The sequence below is a fragment of the Ranitomeya variabilis genome, chromosome 8 (assembly GCF_051348905.1).
Source record: "Ranitomeya variabilis isolate aRanVar5 chromosome 8, aRanVar5.hap1, whole genome shotgun sequence".
Taxonomy (NCBI): domain Eukaryota; kingdom Metazoa; phylum Chordata; class Amphibia; order Anura; family Dendrobatidae; genus Ranitomeya; species Ranitomeya variabilis.
In genome coordinates this window covers 65,292,558-65,317,127 of record NC_135239.1, presented here as the reverse complement: position 1 = coordinate 65,317,127, position 24,570 = coordinate 65,292,558, and the positions used below count along the sequence as shown (strand labels likewise).

The 24,570-nt window shown below is 44.6% G+C and overlaps 2 protein-coding genes and 1 long non-coding RNA gene across 5 annotated transcripts in view; 2 read left to right on the top strand and 1 right to left on the bottom strand.

Annotated features, from left to right (window-relative positions):
• The window catches only part of DNM3 (dynamin 3), a 499,914-nt gene extending 493,533 nt beyond the window's left edge, over positions 1 to 6,381 (top strand). For both annotated transcript variants that reach the window (XM_077277662.1, XM_077277661.1), the window contains one exon: positions 6,005 to 6,381. In XM_077277662.1, the coding sequence (XP_077133777.1) occupies positions 6,005 to 6,074 (70 nt within the window). In that variant the 3' untranslated portion in view covers positions 6,075 to 6,381. The remainder of the gene's footprint in view (positions 1 to 6,004) is intronic.
• Positions 6,382 to 8,296: 1,915 nt separating this feature from the next.
• On the top strand, positions 8,297 to 21,640 carry LOC143788372 (uncharacterized). Its single transcript, XR_013218614.1, has 3 exons — positions 8,297 to 8,490; positions 20,730 to 20,830; positions 21,097 to 21,640. It is a non-coding gene; the product is annotated as an uncharacterized LOC143788372 (long non-coding RNA).
• Positions 13,920 to 24,570, bottom strand: part of PIGC (phosphatidylinositol glycan anchor biosynthesis class C) — a 58,163-nt gene continuing 47,512 nt past the window's right edge. For both annotated transcript variants that reach the window (XM_077278024.1, XM_077278023.1), the window contains exons 2-3: positions 18,110 to 18,198; positions 13,920 to 15,034 (exon numbers count right to left, since the gene is read on the bottom strand). In XM_077278024.1, coding sequence (XP_077134139.1) covers positions 14,034 to 14,984 — 951 coding nt within the window. In that variant the 5' untranslated portion in view covers positions 14,985 to 15,034; positions 18,110 to 18,198 and the 3' untranslated portion in view covers positions 13,920 to 14,033. The remainder of the gene's footprint in view (positions 15,035 to 18,109; positions 18,199 to 24,570) is intronic.

Here is a 24,570-nt window from a genome sequence, read left to right as displayed (position 1 = left end):
TGCCCTAAGAGCTGCAGCTCCCAGAAGGAGACATTTCAGAAAGCAGAATACATTGCAGTGAGCGTGCAGGAGAGCAAAGCACAGGAGAGGATACCAGAAGGGGACCAGCCCCGAGCAGGCTGCCTCCTTCCGCGGCGCAGATAACCGGTAGCCGGAACACTGAGGTAGTAAGGACCTTTACGCCTTACTTCAGAGACCGGCAGGACAGCTAATTGCAAGTTACCTATCTGCACCTACACCCAGGAGGCACGGTGGCACCCCTCAGAGGCTGGGGCATGCTAGAGTCCCTATAAACCGCCTCAAGCTACCAGTCATACGGGTTTTGTCCTATCCGACTACGGGGGACAGAGAGAGAACATCTGTGAGGACCTTATGTGAAGCTTATGCAGTAAGGGACTACACCACTACAGCGCAAGGGAAGGCTATTGATTTCCACCTGGACAAGGGGACTCTGGACTTGCCTCTGAACCGGCCGGACTCTACCTGCCCTGTGATCTGGTGCCCTGGACTGTGGCTGCTGAAACCAACAGTAAACAAGGTAAAGAGACTGCAAACCTGTGTCCTCGTTCTTCAGGATGGACTGACCTTGAAAATCGGGTCATGTTCGCCTAAAGGACTGTGCCTAACTGTTTTTGTGCTCAGAGACTGTGTATCGCAAAAGACCGCCAAAATTGCCACCAAAACAGTCGCCATTATAGTGCCACGAGGAGCGCCGGAGAAGAAGGGCGTGCCATTATGGGAGGAGACTACCAAAGCGGCGCGAACAGTGCTGAACGCCCCCTACGAATGCTATTACACAATGAGGACCTGCCCATCTGCCAAAGAGGTCCGCCTCCTGATCTGCAATGGCGGGAACAAGGTGGAGAAGGAGCCCCGCCCCCAAGAAATGGAGGAGCAGCATGCGTGTGTGGCCGCAGATCCGGAAGAAGAGATGGCGACCAGCGGGTACCCGAAAGACGGCGAAGCGACCCAGGACCATCTCAAGCCACCGGAGGACCCGAACTCACCGCTGCTGGAGGATCCGGACTTCCTGGAACCGCAGGTGGAGTCACTGAGCCGCCAGCTCCTGGATACCGAGCTGACAGTGGTGAAGAAATGGAAGGAAGAACGCACTGGAGGATTCGCGGTCCGTGCAGCAGCCGACTCCAGCAGCCTCATGAGCGGAGGGACCGGCATCGATGGAACCACATCAGACGCAGGTACAGAAAATGACCCTGCCCCAGTGACCGATCCCGCTCCAGCGACCGCTCTTCCCCCAGTCACTGACCTAGCTCCAACAACAGCTCCTGCCTCATATGAAGGCCCTGCTCCAGCAACTATTACCACCACCGACGAGACGTTGACGGGCCCGCTTCCAACACCCATAGGCTCACCGCTGGAGGTGAGCCCCGAGGGAGTGGTTTTCCAATGGGACAATCCGAGAGCAGAACCAATCAGGTCCCCTGGGGAGTCCCAACCAGAAGGGTCCCATATTGAAGCCCTCGCCTGGAATATAACTGACGTCTGGTGCTAAAAGGTGGAAGAGGAAAATGGGGGTGAGGACGAACTCAAAGCGCAGACCCATAACACCCAGCGAGGCGACAAAATCCCAGCAAGATGGGGTATAGTAGTGGCCTTCTACCATAAAAGGGGTTGGGGGTTCATTCAGGAATCCGGGCTACCAATGAAGGTATATGTCACCCGCAGTGATGTGGAATCTCATCTCAGAGAGGGACATGGATCTATGCCGAGGGGATCAGGTGAGTTATACCCGTCACCGGGATGACAAGGGCTGGTGTGCTCGGAACGTTAGGAAATGCGTACCCACCACAGTGCCACCTAGTGTCAAAGTTGATACCACCACTATCCCTCCGGCTACAGAGCCTGCAACTCCTCAAACCAACACTACTACTACTGTGTGCATAATCACCACCACTGAGACTGAGACAACTGCTGTGGCAACTGCAATAGCTGACATACGAACTCAAGCCACACAAACTTTGATCGCAGCCCATGACTTGACCATACATGAGACGCAAACCCATGACGTTGATCTGGCATCAGTTGAAGATCTGGATACAAATCTTTCCGGGCCAGGACGTGTTCGATTCCGACTGGTACCTTGGCAACTGCTGTAGTAGGACAAAGAAAATCTGAAAAATGACTGTACATAGTTAATTTAACTCTTTTTGCTGTTTAGAAGTTTATTGAACCCGACCTGGGTTTCCACTTAAAGGGGTCCCACGTTATAAGGGATCCTATGTGTTGCACAAGTTGCTCGTTGCCTTTCATTTAAAGACACTGGCGTCATGGACAGTGAATGGCTCACAAACTTTGCTTGTAAATAGTTTGCACCTTCAAAAAAGGTGCTTTCTACTGGTTTTACATACGAGTTCTTAAAGGGACTGTTCCCATGTTACCTTAAAGTTCAGACTTGTTTTCCAGAGACCTGACGAAAAACCCCTTTGGCGCGGCAGGATTCCAGGTCTGGATACACGCTTTGTAGCCCACCCAAACCAACGTTGGGGGTTAATGACGGGTCCCTCGCTCGTTTCTGCTATTTTAGAGTTAATGACTGACTTGAGTATTATTTGCACTACCTCATTGAAAGACTTGAATACTGTTTGAACCCTTAAAGGGAATGTTTAATTGTTGCACCTTGCCAGTTGGAATTGTATGATGCAAGATAATAATAATCTTTATTTTTATTTAGCGCTAACATATTCCGCAGCGCTTTACAGGTTGCACACATTATCAAGACAGAAGGTTAATATATTACAGAGTTAATATAGTAAATAATAATAAAGTTGAGAGTTGAAGTTAAATAGTATTATATGAAAGAAGTAGATGATGCACTTTTGATAAAATGGAGAAAATAAAGTAACCCGTGGTGGTTGGACGAAGACTTTGCACTTAAGACATAGTATACCCGTAAGGGTCATCGTATTTCATAGTTAGTCAATTGTTGCACTGTTCCATTAAATTGTTCTATGTTTAAAAGTGGATCCACAATGTAAATATGTTTTGTAACGTTCAAGTGTCCTCACCTCGCACCCCTCAGAGGCTGGGGCATGCTAGAGTCCCTATAAACCGCCTCAAGCCACCAGTCATATGGGTTTTGTCCTATCCGACTACGGGGGGCAGAGAGAGAACATCTGTGAGGACCTTATTTGAAGCTTATGCAGTAAGGGACTACACAACTACAGCGCAAAGGGAGGGCTATTGATTTCCACCTGGACAAGGGAACTCTGGACTTGCCTCCAAACCGGCCGGACTCTACCTGCCCTGTGATCTGGTGCCCTGGACTGTGGCTGCTGAAACCAACAGTAAACAAGGTAAAGAGACTGCAAACCTATGCCCTCCTTCTTCATTGCACCTCTCACCATTCTACCATCTACACACCGGGAAGCCCTGGGGATATACTTCACCTGTGGGAAGGTATACATCTAGCTGCTGTACATCACCCCAGCAGACCCCTTAAAGCAGCGTCGGTCACCCTGACCGAATACCACAGGTGGTGTCACGAACATAAACTTTATCCCTTTAAAGACCTTTCCCTTTTATACGAACATCCCAGGGCCATGGACCGGGTCAGCCACCGTGACATCCCCCTGTGAACACCGGACCCGGTGCCGAGTAACCCCCTTGCCCTGACGGGGCGCTCCATATGTGTCTGATATGTGACAGATATGCAGTGTATGTGCCTGATATGTGAGCGGTGTGCACTGTGTGTGTCTGATGTGTGAGCGGTGTGCACTGTGTGTGTCTGATATGTGAACAGTGTGTAGTTATATAGCAAGATAATTAATACGGTTGAAAAAGGACACATCCATCAAGTTCAATTGAGAGGTGAGACATGATACGGAGGATGGGATATATGTACAACCACAATGCATGATTGAGTCCACCCTCAGGAGAGCTAATCGGTACCTCCTGATGCCAATTGTTGATCCACTGGACCAAACATTCAGAAACAAATTTCACGCACATAATTTTTTTTTTTCTACATAAAAGCACAAGCCATTTTTGCACTGATCGACAGTTCCCAACGTGACCAGATTCAGAGGTAGACTATTCCACAGATTAATGGTTCTTATGGTAAAGAAAGCTTGTCTTCTCTGGAGATTAAACCTTTCTTTCTATACTCTAAGCGAATACCTCATTGTCTTTTGAGGTTTTACATGAATCAACCTTTTCTATGGTCCATTTATGCATGTGTACCAGTTAATCAGGTCAGCCCTTAATTATCTCTTCTCAAAACAAAAATTAATGTAATTTTTAGCAGTTTTGTTGCTCTTTGTACCTTTTCCAATCCACAGCCTCTGTTTTTGTTTTTGAAGTGAGGCACGACCCAAGTTCTTCATCATGGACATAGATGCTTTATCAGGCTTGGGTCATGCAGCTCAAACCCAATGCCCACCATTTCATAAGTACATACGTTACAACACTATGAATATTCCTAGGAAAAAAAATGCAAAAAACAAACTACAAAGTGGGTAAGGGTTGTGTGAAACCCACCTAGAAGAAAGTTCTTGACCCTTTTGTGAGAAGTTCTGGGTGGTCCAAGGGACAGAGCTGCCCAGATTTGAGGCTTTGAAACTGTTAAGTATACAACCACATTTTGATCAATATGTATCAAGCCATCACTTAGACCAAACATTTAGTGCGTATAAAAAATGAAATGGCCATTTACTATGATTTCTTATGCCTACAAGACCTGTAACACCAATGCTCTGTAGTCCTCGTGACAACACTTCTAGTTTTGTGATCTAGCAACTCCATCCAAATTGGTTTAGAATTATTGTGTCAGAGCGCACGGCAGGGATTGCCTTGGCTTCAATGCAGATGTTATACTGTAAACCTAAATAATGTTAACCAAGGTGAAGTTCTAAAATTATCTTTTACATTCTTCATGTACACGTATGGCACTTCTCGCACTTTCTACTTTTTCCATACCCCAGTCTCTGATTTTTTTAAGTGAAACATGACCCAGGTTCTTCAGCATAGACAATGGCACTTTAGCATGCTTGGGCCATTTACCTTAAACCCAATGTCCACCATTCTATATGTTGCAGACTAGCATAAGAACCCCCCCCCCAGTTCTGAAATATACTTTGTAAGTGGCTAATATCTACCATATATACCATGACCATGATACTGGCTAAACCCACCAATCTCGAAGGGGCAGGCTGACCAACTAATGTGTATGGTGGTGCCCCAATTCTCCAACAAGAACAGATGTCATGGGAAAAGAGAAAACTTGTTCAACCTCAAGAGGCTTTTTTCCAGTCCATTTATTTGGAAAACATGCACACTTGAGCTGAAAAGGAAGTACAGCGATCCCCAATGATCACGAAAACAGGGTTCCCTAGTTAAATGGAGCAGTAGTGAACATTTTGGACCACAGAGCTATTCACTGCCTGTAAGAATGTTGGAAATAGCCAAACAGTAAATGGAGCGATGGAGCAGTATTTGGATAATAGCAGTCGGACACACAATCATTGTAAATGTATCACTTATCTTATGGGGATACATGTTGTTAAAGTCTGTATAAGATTTTACAGTGTGATGTAATCAGACAGGGTACCTGCTGTTTGCTGCAGTCTCCTCTGTGTTGGGTATATACTGTGAAATAAAAAGGAAGTCTAGGTAGGCGAGAGTCTGATATGTTGGGGTAGAGAAATCTTGTATGCGATTGTGGGGAGAGGAGATAAGAGGGGAGTAGAGGAGATCTTGTGAGGATCAGAGGTTGCGTGCAGGTAAGTACTGGGAGACGAGGTCACAGATGTATGGAGGACACAGGTTGTGGATGGCTTTGCATGTCATGGTTAGGGTTTTGAACTGGAGTCTGTGGTTTTATGGGGAGCCAGTGCAGGTATTGACACAGGGGAGAGGCTGCGGAATAGCAGGGGGACAGGTGGATTATTCAGGCAGCAGAGCTTAATTAGGATAGATTAGATACTTGTGACTGATTTTATACAACTTGATCTGTCTCATTCATTATTTTCTCTTTCTTGCTTTCTAGCCGAAGAACGCTTCCATTGCCGACACTTTCCACCGTTATCTGCCCATCGGACTCCTCCTCATCAGAGTAAATTACCGCCTCTCCCTGCTCACCGTATACATGTAGCATCTCCCCTATGAGTTGTGTTACCAGTTGGTTTGATATCTCTGTCTGTTATTGACTTGGACTTAGAATGATGACTTATCTTCCAATATTCTGTAAGATATTTCCAATTATTGAGCTTTGTTTTACAGTTTTTTCATTTTGTCGTTTGTATTTTATGTTGTGTTTGATCAGTCTCGTCTTGTATTGTTTACTACCAATACTAAAAGTCAATTTCCAAATTACTGTATATACCTTAATGTATCCACTTATATAATTATATCTTCTGCTTTTGATTCTGGTAATGTTTGCTTTTTATGTTTTTAATGATTAATTAAATTCTGGACCTGGCTAAAGTAACTCACTTGTAATGTTATTTTTTATTAGTATACAAAAAATGCATCACGTTTCAAATCACTTATGATTCTTCTTCATGGTCATTTTATGCCATAATGAAAGATTATAAATGATCCGAAACGCGTTGCATTTTTTGTACCCATGTATTGCCTGTAGTCTGTGGATCATTTCATAAAGCCGATTTTAATTCCATTGGATCGTGAGAGCTGGAACTCTTTTGTAGTTTCCTATTGACGCACATAGACCGTGTGATCCCTGCATCTGATGGCGAGCTGGAGTTTTTCTTCCATACAAGCTGTATGCTTTCTCTGAAATGCTACTAGATTGCAGAGTAAAACAAACACAGGTGCAATTACGCAGCCAGGGACTGATTCATGCCGCCCCTAGTTCAGGCTGCATGGAATCTCAGGACACGATCCCTTTAATACAATGACATATTAGTTCCCAGATGCAATGCTTCTCTACATGATTCCATCCCTGATGTATAGAAGCTTTAGTTAGTTCTTTCATTTTGGTAATTTGCATAAATTTACCAATTTATATGCATTGGTCACAAGATCCATCATGAGCTGCCAAACCACGCAACCTGTTTCGGGATTAATGAGCCAAGCCTTTTTTTTTAAAGCAGTACAATTCCATTAATGGTGTCTAAAGTTGAACGTAAAGGCATCAACACATCTTTTGGTCACACATAATCAGGATTGGGACAAGGTCTCCTGGCGTTCAGACAGTGGCCTTCAAATGTCCGCTTAAGCCTTGGTCTCAAAGTTTAGCCTAATACACATCTCAACATCGAAACTGCAACACTAAGAAGGAAAAGTTGTGGAATTATGGGAATCACAGGATGGACAGACAGATGACTGATATAAAAATGATGGAAACAACATTTTTAAAACACCTTGATTTATCCAGTATTCGAGTATGAGCACCACACACAGAAGTGGAAGCACTTACATCCCTGTCATGGTATCAATGAGGTCACCAGTGGTAGTCTGAGGAATGTTCTGCCATGCTGAATGCTCTTGGGCAAATTGTCAAGATCCTCTGCTGGCAGCTCACTTTTCAATTATTGACCAATAATAAACCAATAAGACGTGCTTCAGGGGAGACAAGTCAGTTGACATTACAAGCCATTGCCTGCAGCGTCTCTGGACTTGCCTCTGATCAAGCGTGTCTGGGATGTAAATGGTTGGTAGTTACAATGGGAGCTGCCAGCAGAAGACCTTGATGATCTGCCCAAGTGCACTCAGTGTGGCCGAATATTCCTCAGACAACCTATAATAATATCATTCGTAGCAGTGTGGTGCTTATACTCAATTCTTAATACATCAAGGTGTTTTGAAATTTTTTTTTCTATTTTTCAGCCTTTGGATATTATTTACACGTCTATCGATTCTATGATTTCCAAAGTTATACGACTTACTTTTGGTGTTGTAATTTCACTGTTGAAGATTTCAGCTGTTGAATGGGCAATCATTCAGTCAATAGGTATCTGCCCTGATTCAGTCAACAGGTGAGAAAAACTGGAGAGAGACAAAGCGCAAAATAGGGTCTTATCTGGGTAACAATGTTAGAAGAATTGCACAGTAGTCCTCACCTGGTCGGGTTGTGTGCACACAATCACTGATAATGCTTAAGGCTGCGGCAGACTCACCAGAGGATAAAGTGCGGAGAAACAAAAGGTTAAATCTGCGCTGCCGAGTGGAAAGGATAAAGGATGCCAATCCGAGAATATGTGGATGATTCGTCAACGCATTTCAAAGTATACAACTTCTTCTTCAGGACAACCACCATAGCTTCAGCCCGTGACATTCGCTTTACAATCCTAATTACTACTTAGACATATTTGTCATTGCTCCATTAGTTACAGTTTGTTGCTCTGTTTAATCTGGAAGACATCGGAGAGGACCTGCCCTCGGCATTGTGTCCTTCTTGCTGATAGGGAAGTATACACATCTTACATGAGAAGACCTTTACGGATAGAAGACTGCACCTCAAGATCATATCTTCCCATGGCAGACGGCTATAGGACTGCGAATGTCAGAAGGGTAAGAGGCAGAACATTGGTCTATGGGGATTGTGAGACAAGCCACAGCTTTACCTGAGCAAGGTGTGTCTATTTCTAGGGTAACAAGCCTCACAAAGGCTTTCCTCCAGGCTTGCTGTGAATCACTGACCACGTACAGTCTGTTTACTATTGGGAATGATCTCACCACAGACAACCCCTTTTATATGGAGCCACTACTGCTCTGCCCCGATAACCAAGGCAAGCTGACTTTCCTAGGGGAAGCCTTCCTCTGCTATGTGGTATTACATAGTGACCATTTATATAAGTATATAATACATAGATGTGTATGTGAATTTTATTGCATTGCTCCTTACATTGCAAGGATTGTTTTTCCTGTGCAGGACGGGAGCGATCACCCAAAATCTGCCAGCCTGAAATGGGCAAACTAAATTACCAATGTGAAAGGGGATTTCTGATATATTGATAGCATATCCTCTGCTGTGGAGATCTTTCAAGAACTGTCATTTAAAACGCATAATAACGGTTTCTGGATTACTGGATGCCTGATTACACTGCATGTCATTGTCTAAGGCTACTTTCACACTAGCGTTAACTGCATTCCGTCACAATGCGTCGTTTTGCTGAGAAAACGCATCCTGCAAAAGTGTTTGCAGGATGCGTTTTTTCACCATTGATTAACATGAAGCGACGCATTGTGACGGATTGCCACACGTCGCACCCGTCGTGCAACGGATGCGTCGTGCAGTGGCGGACCGTCGGGAGCAAAAAACGCTACATGTAACGTTTTTTGCTCACGACGGTCCGCTTTTTCCGACCGCGCATGCGCGGCCGGAACTCCGCCCCCACCTCCCCGCACTTCACAATGGGGCAGCGGATGCGCTGGAAAAATGCATCCGCTGCCCCCGTTGTGCGGCGGAGACAATGCTAGCATCGGGAACGTCGGCCCGACGCTAGTGTGAAAGAAGCCTAACATAAATGTGTATAACATATTAAAGGTGGACTGTCATAGGGGCTGATTATAAGTAGTTTTCCAGGTTTTCTTTTCTATTTAGCCCTTTAGACTGACTGTTTTCCCACCCTTTCGGGTACCATGATATGTCATTTGTAAAAGGGGACAGGGTTCCCTCCTACAAAATACTGAAACCTATAGTATCAAAAGAGGAAACCTCCCTACACTTCTATTGAGGTCCGATATCAACTATTAACGGCAAAATTGACTACTAATAATTAATATCCACTTAATACCACAATGTTATCTTTACCTTATACTATATACTAACCGAAACAAAACAGTGTAACAATAAAGGGTATTTATTACACACACGCACAAGTCTAGTGTCTATAACATACATATATATTTATACCCAAGCTGGCGACTATAAATATATATATATATACAAATATACGGATATCACAACTCTGATATAGTAATATCACTACAGTATACAGTGATATCCCAACAGTATCACACAGTAATAACCCACAATAACAGTAATATCACAACAATATCACACAATATAAAAAAAACACAATTAACTGTCCGATTACCCAAATCACACATACAATATCAGCCCTCCAACCTATGTCTAGCTAATCCTAATAAATAGTACTGGGCCTATTAAGAAAAGGGGATACAGAGTATACTTAAGACATGTGGGTAAATCATCATTCCAGGCAATGCAGGCACAGCACATGTGTCTTGTGCCTTTTATGTCCAGCTATAAGAGGTGTGTCCAGCCCCAGGTGTGTGGGGATGAGGTCACAAGTCTATAGTCCACTGGCCTAAGTCTTAAATGAAACCTGATTTACCAGCTTGAGGAGGGGGCTACTGAGCACATGTGGGTGAATTATATATCACTAAACACACTTCTACGTAAGGATATATATTTTGGAGCACTTTCCTTCTACATCATTTGACAGGTCACATGACAGGTGTGGCGTGACATGTGATAGGTCATATGATGAACACATAGATGCTCTGGTCCATATTTTATTAAACAATGATAGGAAGCTGAGAAAGTGCACAGCACACTGAGCAAGGTTCATTCCTTTATATATATGGCTATACATAATAAGGGAGGACACTATGTAATAAAGGTGCCTATACACAATAAGAGAGGACACTATGCAACATGGGATGGTGTATTTCATAATAAGAGAGGCTGTTTTACAAACAAGAATATTACTCCCATCATCTCTCTGCAGGCCACGCAGTACAGATACAGAATAAATATTTACATCCAGTGACTTACGGATGACGTATCATATCAACTGAGTTGTTTTCTTTCATTTCTTTCCCATCTAGTCAGACATTTAGCCAGGACTTATCACTGCTGAGTTTGCTGTACAGATCATATAAAAATAAGGTCACAAATATATTAAATATATACCCAGTATCCTGTGTGCTCTCCCACCCCGAATTGAATACCAGTCACAGTCGTCTTTGCTATCTTCTTCCTATACCCCGACAATTCACTAACAGTCACTAACCTGGGTGTTCTTCCTGCACTCACTGTTCTCACCCCCAATTGAGGTCCCATCCACTGTGACCTCCCACGTATTGTGTTTCCCTCTACTGTGCTTTCCCACCAATTGAGCTCTCATCCACTTTGCTCTTCCTGGCCTTGTCTTCGCCCCGGTCCACGGTGCTCTGCCCCGGTGTTCTCTCTCTCCTCATTCTGTTCTACCCCTCATTTTGTTCTCTCCTGATGGTGCTCTACCCCTCAAGCTGTTCTACCCCTCATTGTGTTCTCTCCCCTGATCGTGCTCTACCCCTCAATCTGTCGTACCCCTCATTGTGTTCTCTCTCCTGATGGTGCTCTACCCCTCATTCTGTTCTACCCCTCATTGTGCTCTCCCCTGATGGTGCTCTGTCCCTCATTGTGCTCTCTCTTCCATAGTTATCTCCCCTGATGGTGCTCTACCCCTCAATCTGTCCTACCCCTCATTGTGTTCTCTCCCCTGATGGTGCTCTACCCCTCATTCTGCTCTACCCCTCATTGTGTTCTCTTTTCCATAGTTATCTCCCCTGATGGTGCTCTACCTCTCATTGTGTTCTCTCCCGATAGTGCTCTCCCCCTCATTGTGTTCTCTCTTCCATTCTTCTCTCCCCTGATGGTGCTCTATACTTCTTTGTGTTCTTCCCCTGATGTTGCTTTGCCTCTCTGTGTTCTTTCTCACTAATTGTGTATCTTCTACTGTGCTCTCCTCCTCATTTTGTTGTCTCTTCCGGTGTTCTCACCCTTGATGGTGCTCTGGCCCTCTTTGCATTTTCTCTCTATTGCACTTTGCCCCTCTTTGTTCCCTTCCCAACAATTGTGCTCTGTCCCTCATTATGCCTTCACACTATCCACCAAACCCACCCTCCCCCACTCACCTCCTGATGATCCCAAGTGGCGCCACTTCCTTGATCGGCAGTTGCATCTTCTGAAAGACGCTTGTTGCGTGATGACATCATTGTGTCACCTTCATTATGGAGAATGGGGTAGGAAGCAAAGAATGGCTTCCTGCAGCTCCCCTATTTACAACTGCAGACATGTTAGCTGTAGAAAGACACCTCAGGTCCCTGCCCTTTGCTAGGCGAATGAAAAAGAAGTCAATTAAATTGGGGACAATCGAGCCATGGCGCCCCCCACCGGAGCCATGAGCCTCAGAGAAGAAGCCCTGATTGCCCTCATTATGATCTGCCCTGACAAGAGGACATTTAATTTAAATTGTTTAAAAAAAAAAAACCCTCTTCTTTCTATAATACCTCCAGTCAGCATTAGTGATCAATGATCAGGTCCATACAAAGTCCTCCCTCTCTTCTTCTTGCAATTATTAGGACACCCATAGATCTTTACATTGCACAAAGAGGGTGTCCCATTGCAGTCATGTCATATATTTCAATTTTGTGTGTAGTTTTGGAGATTCCAGCATAAACTAGTGTCAGACATGTTGATGGAAAGCTTTTGTCATGATCGCGGCACTCACTGTGCCCTAGGGACGCTGTGACCACACAGCTGCCTTATGGATAAAGACATGTCAGTGCAAACGCGTTTCAGACGGCTGCCCTTAGTCATATGCAAGTCTGAAACACGTTTGCTTGTAATCCAGTTGGATTTGGACTGGTTTTTAATATTTTCTACAATAAAGTGAGTTTTTATGAAGATTTGGATGCTGGAATTCCTTCCTAAATTCTCATTTTTGAGGCAGGGCAAGTCCCCTGCATTGATCTTCATACATGGGTCAGCTGACCTTTTTCCATACTTTGCTTCATAAACTAAAAAGGGTACATGTCCTATCCGTGAAAAAAACACAACTATAATGCACACATGAAATACAGACGTCTGACTGAGGTCTAATTCTGTAATTTGGATATGAAGAGGGGCGTTTGGGCCAAAATTAGGGCTTTTCTTTTATTACACTAATGATAGCAAATTGATATTCTTACAAAACCTTTGATTATTATTAATATTTATTTTTTAAGTGTCAGTGATTCCAGAATGCTGTACATGTGAAAAAGGTTTATATATAGATAACACCAATGGAACCTACAGTGAACAAACAGTGACAGGTAGGGGCTACAATCTGCAGGGTGATGGGGCAGAAGGTCGGGGGGTTCTTGGTTACATGACAGCCTCATATCTTCTGCAACTACCTACAATAAAGAACTGGAAACATGTTACACATATGTGTCGGTAACATGTCACATCCATGTGAAAGATGTAAAACCTGTTGCTATAATACTTCCACTGACTTACACTTAGAGGATTTTAGGCACCTGACCCAGTGCTGTGAAATAAATGCACACTTGGGGTCTCTGTATGGGTTACAAGGAATCTGTCACCAGGTTTTTGTCACTCCATCTTAGAGACCCATAACGTAGGGGCAGAATTCCTGAGATGTGTAATTTACTGGGCTGCTTGCTGCAGTTTTGATAAAATAAGTGTCTTATCTAGCAGTTCTCTGACTGCTGAGCTCTTTATAACCCCGCCCACACCACTGATTGGCAGCTTTCTGAGGACACTGTGCATAAGCCAATCAATGGTGGGGAGGGGTTATACAGAGCTCATGAATATGGAGGGATATATGGTAGCAGGTTTACTTGTCCTCTAGTGATAATCTCCTGCTGATAAAACAGTCATTTTATCAAAATTACAGTAAGCAGCTCAATGAGTGATACATCACAGGGTCTATGTTTCTACACTATGCTGCTCTAAGAATATGTGGCAACAACTTGGTGACAAATATCCTTAAAACAAGAGAGAAATTGAGAAAAAGTAGGATTATTTTCCCCCACACGAAAAGCAAAAAAGCCAAAAGTAGTTTTGTACAATTTTGTAACATTCACCGAAGTCAGGAAAGAAATGGTCTTGTAGGGGAATCATTAGGACAAAGAGTGGTGTTCTGGTGACCTCTAGTGGTAAGAATTGAACATGACTTCTGATATAAATGAAGCGAATGAGATAAGCGAGACATTTATTTTCATAAAACCACAGCCGCCTCACATTTACATGACAGTTAAAAATTATATTAGTTGTATATTTATTTATATATCTATGTATACACACATTAAAAAACTTAATCCAGAAAACGAGAAAGGTCTTCCATGATTTCTGCCTCATCCCAAGGCCCATGAATGTTGTCTTTGAAGAGCTGTAATCTGATTAAATAATATGGACATATAAATGCCACCGACGTCAGCAGCAGGAAAAAGAGAAAGGCTCCGACTCCAGATATACTCAATAGTCCGGCCACGGAGAACAGAGCAAAATGAAATGTCACGCAAATATACGTCCGAGGAGTATAAGCCCTTAGTTTTCTCTGTAGACTGGGCCAAAGAGCAAAAATCTGGATTGCAAAGGTCACCATAGTAAAAGCATGGAGGGAGCGAGGAAGTCGGGAAGCCAGACACACAGAGGCAAAAATGGCCATATTAATGGACACTGTGCTGGAGACTACAGCCGCATTGGCTCCGTAGTCAAAAAAGACAAGGTGTCCTATGAGCATGAGGACAGACATGGCGTAGATGGTGTCAGTGCTTATTGACTCGGTCAGGGTCTTCAGAACAGGGGAGAAGCCATAAGTAAATGCTATAAACACCAGGGAACTCTTCAAGTCGTCCCATCGGGTCCGGCCGCACTCCTTCCTCCCGGCACCACTGTCAACAGCATCGAAGAGAAGGTAACCAAGCAATGTAAAGGCCAAGCCGAGCCCACACAACTTCTGCGGGGAGAGCAGGTCCTGGTCCATGTACCACCAAACAACGGAGAAGGAGCAGACGCTGCAGAGTTGCTGAATGACCATGGCGGATTCGAATACCACGGCCCAGTAGCTATAACGCCGCACGTAGATGTTCTTCCTTAGTTCTTCCAGGAAGCTCCTATCTACGTAATTGTCTGGGAAAGGCTGCCGCTCATATAAAACCTTCTTCCATCTGGGAGGGTCACTGGCAGGGTCAGGAGGAGCACTAGCTCCACATCGGACACTTGTATAGAGTTCAGAGTTGGGATTCAGCAGAACCGGACTCATCTTCTTCTTAGATTTTAAGAAAATACAAGAGTGGATGCAAAAACCATTACCTGCAAAAGAAGAGAAAAGTTATCATTGTAGCACATCACGAGCAGCGTTCACACATAGGACCCGATTCATTAAAGCGTTATGTCAGGATTCTGGCGTAAAATGCTTGGAAATGTTGGACAAATTGGGCGCAACTGGAGGCTGATCAATGAGTGGGACAAGCTGCCACGAGAGGTGGTGAGTTCTCCTTCAATGGAAGTCTTCAAACAGAGGCTGCACAGACATCGGTCTGGGATGATTTATTGAATCCTGCATTGAGCAGGGGGGTGGACACGATGACCCCGGAGGTCCCTTACAACTCTAACATTCTAGGATTCGATGCGACTTTTGCCGTTCTCATAGCATTTTCACCCAGCTGTGACAAAGTGGGGCTGGAGGGAAGCGTGGTGACCGCCGTTCATCAAATTCATGACAAGCTGCAGCACTCACTATGCCACAAGTCTTACTCCGGCATGGACAGGAGGTTGGTTTTTGGGCTGAGGAGCACACAGAGGTGCAGGCTACGTGTCCGATGCTCCTTAGGCAGACACATATTTATGAATCAGGAGCGTCTGACCCCAGCACATCACCGCATCAAGACAGGCTTGGGCAGCGACGGTCTTCATGAATATAGCCCATAATCTTTGAACATATGAAGATATAATATATAGCACTCCTATTACATGAAGGGTGCTCAAGAAGGGTTCCACATCCAACAGATCAAAAATAAAAAATACTTTGCACTGAAAATATTTTCTCAGACTTTATAGCAAGGATATCCAACAAAAAATGGTAAAGTTTCGGACCCATACTTGGACCTTCATCAGACACAAATTATGGTTGGTTCAATAGAAAATATGATAGGAAAAAAAGCGCCTCATCCATTGTGGCTAAGGCTATATGCAAACGCTGCAGATTTGCCTCTGGAATTTTTTGTGCGGATTCTGCATCGCTTGGCAGAAAACGCAGGTGCGGATTTGATGTGTTTTTTTATGCGTTTTTGTGCGGATTTGCTGCGGATTTTGTGCTGATTTCCTGCGTTTTTTACCCCTGCAGATTTCTATAATGGAATGGGTACAAAAACACTGCAGATCCGCTCCTTCTTTTAATCCGCAGCGTCTTCCGTGCGGAATTTTCCGCACCATTTTTTTCCCATTGATTTACATTGTACTGTAAATCAGTTGCGGAACTGCAGCGTTTCTGCGCGGAAAAAAAGTTGCGGATCCGCAGTAAATCCGCAACGTGTGCACATAGCCTACGATCGCCTTTCTCCAGCGCTTCTTTGCTTATAATATTCTCTAATCAACCAGCGACAATTTGTGTCTGATGAAGGTCCAAGTATAGGACTGAAACGTTACCATTTGTTGATGGATTGCCTTACTATAAAATCTGAGATAAAATCGGCGAAAAATATCATCTTCATTTTTGAGTGCCAATATTTTTTTTATTTTAATTCATAATATTTGAAGTTATGTTGAGATCAATACTTTTTTTTTTTTTTTTCTATCGAGAGAGAGAGAATTTTTTTTTTTTTTCATATGCCAGACTTGAAACCGCTACTGAGGATCTGCAGAAAGAATTGACATGCTGCGGAAAATAAACAGCTGCGGATCCGTGCTGAATTTTCCTCAGTATGTGCACAGCGTTTTTGCATTTCTCATTCATTAACATTGTGTGCACTCTGTACTGCGGATTTGAGGCAAATCTGCGCATCCAAAAACGCTGCGGAAACGCATCAAAATCCGCAACGTGTGCACATACCCTTAAAAGTAAGGCCAGGTTCACATTGCATTATAGGCATCTGTTAGATGGACTGCGTTACACTGCGGCATAACGCAGTCCATTAACGCTGCCATTAAGTCCTATGTTGGATGCATCGCTAGCGCACACCCACAATGGGCGTACGCTAGCGATGTGCCGTCATTGAGTGACGGACCCTGGGACGCGGGCTGCAGCGTTTCCAGGTCTCACTGCTAGCGCGATGACATATCGGCACTTGCGTTAACAGCAGCCCGTTAACGCATGTGTTGAACGGGCTGCTGTTAACGCAATGTGAACCTGGCCATAGAGTGAGGAGACTTATACGCCATCCATGTTCCTCTGGGAAATTAGATATGCAAATTGTCTCTTCAGAAAGGAATCGGACTAGAAGTCTAGCACCACCTATTGTAAGCAGCGATCCTAAAAGTCAATACTGACCCTTTGGTTTGGGTTTTAGTCATATGGCAAAGCTTGTAAAGAAGGGTCAATATGGACTGTTAGGATTGCGACTTCCAATTGGGGCGCTAGAGTTCAAGTCCTCTTCCTTTCAGAACAGGTAATTTGCATATAAAAGTATTTTTATAACAGTAAAACTCAAAACCTCCAGATTGCCTGCATTGCTTTTTTCAGCCTTTACCTACCACTAGGGGGCAGATTATAAGCTTCCTGTATATTATATAACCTGTACATGGAACCTAATAATAAGACCCAAGCTGTGGAGTCGGGAAGCCAAACTTCAATCTCTAACGCTGACTCCAACTTCATCATAAATGGCTCATGCGTACCAATTAGAAGTGACAAAATGACTGCATTTGCTTAAAGGGTTAATTCTCATAATCATAAATAGTTGAAATTGCAAAGTGTTTGTGAATACAAGACACTTGGCTCTTTATTTGCCATTAAAAATCCTTTCCTCCTCAAGAATGGCGGAATTTTTAATTTTAGTTACTGCTCGTTGCTTAGGTTACCGGCCATGTTTCTACTCTATCATAGGAGGCCGGTCTCCGAGGTAAGGAGTGCAGTGCTTACAAGCTCCTTCTAATAGAGATAGTAAGCGCTCCTCCAAAGCTGCTCCATACACTGTGTAGTGGCCATTCTAAGGTACTGCAGCACAGCTCCCATTCACTTCAATAGGAGCAGAGCTGCAATGCCGTCTGAGAACAGACAAAAGTTTTTAAATGATTGAAAATTATAAAGGAAAGCAAGTGATTTGGAGATGGGAAAACAAATCTGCAGAATCAGCACCCAGCAATGTGAGGGGGTGAGATCACGCTGTGTCCTACCTGCTCTGGAAGAACCGTATTCCCTAATCTTGTAGAGACCCTTCAATTACTTACATCACAAGAAATGTCATTCTTATCTATCATGTCCGGCATGAAAAACGTCTCCTTCCTTGTTACTGCGTAGGACGAACCCAGAGCAACACCTAAGAAAACAGGAGAAACGAGTTTTATAAACTGCTGCAGTGAATGTCACGGTGAAAGCAGTTACCGCCATCATGCATTTACCCCACGTGGTAGTTGCCTCCGAACATCACTTTTTATTCCACACACATTCATCTCCATTGTACCTGTGGTTTCCTTATAGTCACTTAGTGGTTTGTTTCATGGGACTGTCGTCTCATTTTGGCCCATGACACATTAGTAATAAATCAGTAGAACTGTTCGCCCCGCTCCCGTACTCATTGGCAGCAGTGCTGACATTATTACCAATCATATCTCTGCTGTATACTCGTCCTTTTCCTGAAGGTGCCGAGCTCAGACTGACTTGAGTGCCGTGATCTATGAATGATCTCTGCGCTTCTCCTACCGCCCAAAGGGGAAGAGCGGATAACGCAAAGGGTCCTATGACCGCAGCCTCAAGTTATTACTATCTCAGACCTGTGTTGTGCCAACGCATGCGTCGTACTACCCGCAGGTGGATCGAGTCTCTTGACACTGTCCTCCGTCATTGGTCTGACGTGGTATTTAAGCCAAGATGGCCCCTTACTTAGACACACCCCCTGAAGAAGCTGGGCGAAACGTGCATGAGGCTCAGAGGACAACAATCACCTTATTCCTGAAATAACATTTACTATCCAGGTAATATTCAGTACACAGCTTTTCCCTTACCAACACTGTTGTTGTAGCCATAAATGATATACTGTCTCCACCTAAAGGTGAGAGAATATGTATGTAAATCCTGGTATAAAAGAATCCCCACAAAAACACATTTACAATAGAAATATATTAGATGGAGACAGCAGATCATTTATGGTTAGAAGTGATAATACATGATTAATCTATGACTATTGTACCTTTTCTCCATGTGGGTCTCTCATTTCTTAAAAACATTCTTGTAATGAATTATGAATGATTAACGCTTTTTAAGACTAATGCAATTTAATTTATACTTGCCTGTTATCAATCTCTGCAGTCCGACTTTTTTCTTGTTATTATATATTGGTGTTATTTGTTTTCAATAAAGATTACGGTAATTTTATTTGAACACCGGAGTACCTCTGTTGGCTTTATGTTTTTGAATTCTGCAGCATATGACTTTTTTAGCATTTTTGCAGTGTTTTTTCACCCATGGAAAGCAATGAGTAAGTGCAAAACAGCTGCTATTAGTTTTTGCAGCGTTTTTGATGAAAAAAAAAAACGCATTATGGACAGCAGGATGTGAAACCCATTTTTTTTTTTTTTGTGATTTCCCAACTTTAAAAAGACAAGATCTTGGTAATGTGGCATGAACATCGAAGTTTTTTTTTTTATTATTGTACTGCAATTTGCACTTAATTTTTTTTAAGGCAATCCTTCTGTTTCCCCCCAGTACAAGCATAGTTTTATTGAATTACTGATAATTAATCGCTCAATACAAGTATATGGAGTTTTGGTCGGGAGTATATACAGTATGTGACCGCCATTCTGAGTGAGGCTGCGCCCACTTCAGGGGTTCTGGCCAGTAGTAAGCATATCGCATACTTGACCGCCTACATCATCCACACAGTGATCCCCTTAACTCTTCTGCGCAGGCGCACTTCTCTGTCCTGCTGAAGGCAGGGAAAGTAGTGCAGTGTGCCGGTGCTCGTGACCTTTCCCGGCGCATGCACAGAACAGTACTTTGCTCTGGACACAGAAAAGGTCTTTTTTTGCCTTACAGGATTAATTGGAGTGATATATGCAGCATTATAGAATACGGTCACATGGGGTAAAGGTGGTAGATTATATGGGAAAAGCTGGTGACAGGATCCCTTTAATGATGTGTTAAAAGTAAACAATGTCCTACGAAATAAAAAAACAAAAAAACTTTTTCCCCTAAATAATCTGATCAAATTGCCCTTTTTTGCAAAGAAGCTTTATGGATTCACATGTCTTGCATTAGTGGCATGAACTCTTGTATTGTCCATGCTTGCATGGTGGAAGCAAAGCTGAACTTTGGGATCAGGAAAAATACAGCAAAAAAAATGCAGAAAATCCTACGTTTTGGATGTAGCTTTTTTACGGTCAAGAGATCAGGTTTTGGCTGCAGGAAAAAAAAAAAAACAGCAAAGACACAACGTGTGAACATGGCCTAACTGGACACGTGTCTGATATAAGCACTTATTTTTCCAGGACAAGGACTGGATTTTACAATATAATAGATGTCGGTACACCCTCCAGCAATATTAGGTTTACTAGTTTATTAGTCCACATTAACAAGCATCCCACTCGTTCATATCACAAACATAGGACATCCAATTAATAAGGTTTAATAGATTTTCCGTAACTCAACCCATAAAATAACTGACCCCGGTGACAACTGATTGGTGCCAAAGTCATTTACAAATTGGGTTGTCTTCTGCTGAACCATTGGGGTCCATTATAGTGTCAGATCCCACAGAAGAACACTTTGGTACTTTAGGGTGTCAGTCCAACATTGGACTCCCAGTGTGACGTACATGATAAATCTAACGATCTTCATTTGCTTTCAACATAGGTAGCAATTATGAATATTGACAGGATGCCCAAACCAGACGTGTTCTCACGCCAATCCAGTGGAAGACACTCGACGCCGGCTATTTTACAGCGCAGAAAAAGGTAAATAAGAAGCAATTATTAATCTTAATAAACCTTCTCAATAAACACATTAGCAGCACATCCGGCCAGCTCTTCATGTATAAATTATCTTATCTTAAGATCAAATTGTTGTATGCAACCAGTACAGTGACATTAGCCCTTTGCAAAGATTGTATTGCTTCAGTGCACTTTAGGCAACTTATCAGTATGGTTTATGTTATACCGATAAAAAGTAGGAAGTATGAGAAATAACCTGTGCCCAAAATGACTGCTCTGTATATTGGAAGCGCTCCTAGGTTACGGCGGCCGCTGCAGGACCGGGCACACACTGATCAATGCTGGGGACGCTGGGGCTCCGCTCCTCAGAACCAACCCGAAGGCTTAGTGATGTGTCTAATCAAGCAAAGCCAAGAGGAGCAGGTAAGTAACAGGCCAGTGCAAAGAGAAAAGCTCACTGTTCTCAGTTTTAAGCTAAGCATGGATACACCAACGAATATGCATGTGTTGTTTTCTGCCATAACAGAGTTATAGGAGAATAATCAGAAAATCCATATTAATCAGTGCCTAAAATCAAGAACAAAACTTATCTGTGTGGAAAACTTCTAACCTTCTGTCACTGTGTGCTTCATAGAGCTGTCTGTACCCCCCAGCCATATTCGTTTCTATGCCCCTTTTTCTCTGTACACTACTCTCCCTTTTCTCTCCACTCATTCCTATGTAGTCTCATTCTCTCCATTCACACTCCTGCACTCCTCTTTTTCTTCTCCCTACTTTCTCTCTGTTCATTCCTTTGTACTCCTATTTCTCTCCTTTGACTTCCCTCTACTCACTATTTTCTCCTCTCTACTCCCTCTTCTCTCCGTTCACTCCTTCCTATTTTCCTTACTTTTCTTTCACTCCCCTAGCTCCCTGTTCATTCCTATTTCTCTTCGTGCACTCCCCTTTCTCTGTTCATTCCCCTGCACTCCTCAACATCCTTTCTTTCAGTTACTCTTCTGAATTCCCCTTTCTCTCTTCAGCACTCTCCTCAGCACTCCCCTTTGGCTACTTTCACACATCCGTCGGTACGGGCCTGTCACAATGCGTCGGGCCGACGTACCGACGGACGCTGTGAAATAACTGCAAGACGTGGGCAGCGGATGCAGTCTTACAACGCATCCGCTGCCCATTCTGCAGTTCGGGGAGGAGGGGGCGGTGTTTTGACCGTGCATGCGCGTTTGAAAATGGCAGACGCGACGCACAAAAAAACGTTACGTTATGGAACTTTTTTTGTGTCGACGGTCCACCAAAACACGACGCATCCGTCGCATGACGGATGCGACGTGTGGCAATCCGTCGCAATGCGTCGCTAATGCAAGTCTATGGGCAACTTTGCAGGATGCGTTTTTTCTCCAAAACGACGCATTGCGACGTACGCCAGAAGACGCAAGTGTGAAAGTAGCCTCTCTCCTCAGCACTCTCCCTCAGCACTCCCCTTTCTCTCCTCAGCACTCCCCTTTCTCTCCTCAGCACTCTACCTCAGCACTCCCCTTTCTCTCCTCAGCACTCCCCTTTCTCTCTTCAGCACTCCCCTTTCTCTCCTCAGCACTCCCCTTTCTCTCCTCAGCACTCCCCTTTCTCTCCTCAGCACTCTCCTTTCTCTCCTCAGTACTCTACCTCAGCAGCACTCCCCTTTCTCTCCTCAGCACTCCCCTTTCTCTCCTCAGTACTCTCCCCTCAGCACTCCCCTTTCTCTCCTCAGCACTCTCCCTCAGCACTCCCCTTTCTCTTCTCAGCACTCCCCTTTCTCTCCTCAGCACTCTCCCTCAGCACTCCCCTATCTCTTCTCAGCACTCCCCTTTCTCTCCTCAGCACTCCCCTTTCTCTCCTCAGCACTCTCCTTTCTCTCCTCAGTACTCTACCTCAGCAGCACTCCCCTTTCTCTCCTCAGCACTCCCCTTTCTCTCCTCAGTACTCTCCCCTCAGCACTCTCCCTCAGCACTCCCCTTTCTCTTCTCAGCACTCCCCTTTCTCTCCTCAGCACTCTCCCTCAGCACTCCCCTATCTCTTCTCAGCACTCCCCTTTCTCTCCTCAGCACTCCCCCTCAGCACTCCCCTTTCTCTCCTCTGCACTCCCCTTTCTCTCCTCTGCACTCCCCTTTCTCTCCTCAGCACTCCCCTTTCTCTCCTCAGCACTCCCCTTTCTCTCCTCAGCACTCCCCTTTCTCTCCTCAGCACTCCCCCTCAGCACTCCCCTGTCTCTCCTCAGCACTCCCCTTTCTCTCCTCAGCACTCTCCCCTCAGCACTCCCCTTTCTCTTCTCAGCACTCCCCTTTCTCTCCTCAGCACTCTCCCTCAGCACTCCCCTTTCTCTTCTCAGCACTCCCCTTTCTCTCCTCAGCACTCTCCCTCAGCACTCCCCTTTCTCTTCTCAGCACTCCCCTTTCTCTCCTCAGCACTCCCCTTTCTCTCCTCAGCACTCCCCTTTCTCTCCTCAGCACTCCCCTTTCTCTCATCAGCACTCCCCTTTCTCTCATCAGCACTCCCCTTTCTCTCATCAGCACTCTCCCCTCAGCACTCCCCTTTCTCTCCTCAGCACTCTCCCTCAGCACTCTCCCTCAGCACTCCCCTTTCTCTCCTCAGCACGCTCCTCTCTTCTCAGCACTCCCCTTTCTTTCCTCAGCACGCTCCTCTCTTCTCAGCACTCTCCCCTCAGCACTCACCTTTCTCTCCTCAGCACTCTCCCCTCAGCACTCCCCTTTCTCTCCTCAGCACTCTCCCCTCAGCACTCCCCTTTCTCTCCTCAGCACTCTCCCTCAGCACTCCCCTTTCTCTCCTCAGCACTCCCCTTTCCCTCCTCAGCACTCCCTCCTCAGCACTCTCCCCTCAGCACTCCCCTTTCTCTCCTCAGCACGCTCCGCTCTTCTCAGCACTCTCCCCTTTCTCTCCTCAGCACGCTCCTCTCTTCTCAGCACTCTCCCCTCAGCACTCCCCTTTCTCTCCTCAGCACGCTCCTCTCTTCTCAGCACTCTCCTCTCAGCACTCCCCTTTCTTTCAGTTACTCTTCTACACCCCCGTCTGTTCACTACCCTTTTTCTCCATTCACTCGTCTATTTTCTGCGCTAAATGTGCATATATTACATGAAAACCCCATGTACAGTACTGTGCTTTGTTGCACGTTTTGTGTGGGAGATAGGCACTGAAAGTACACAACAAAATCTGAGGAAAGTGACATTTTTTTAAGTAATTACAGTTTGAAAGCAGGTCTGTCACCGGATTATACCACACACATTACACTTCACTTGAACTGCAACTTGAGCTCTGACAACATGCCAAAAATCCACCCTGCGACCAAAGCCTGGATTATCAAGGGGCTGAAGACCAGATCCAATGCAGAGGTGGCTGGCACCTTTAATGTGTCTCAGCGTCAAGTACAAAGAATTAAAAAAAGATTTGAAGAGACTGGAGATGTGTTTGACAAGCCCATGTCCGGCAGACTCCGCAAGACAACTGCTCAGGAGGAACATTTGTTGGTTAGAAAATCCAAAGCAAGCCCCTCTTCCACTGCAGCAGAGCACCAACAGGCCTGGTCACCTCAAGTCCCTGTGTCAACTAGAACAGTTTGTAGGATTATGTCTCGAAATGGCCTCCATGGTCGAATCAGTGCCCAGAAGCCAGCACTAAACAAAAAGCAAATAAAAAAAGTGTGGCATTTGCAAAGTCCCACAGCCTGCTGAACAGATGGACACTGGAAAAGTGGCAGAAGGTGGATTTCTCTGATG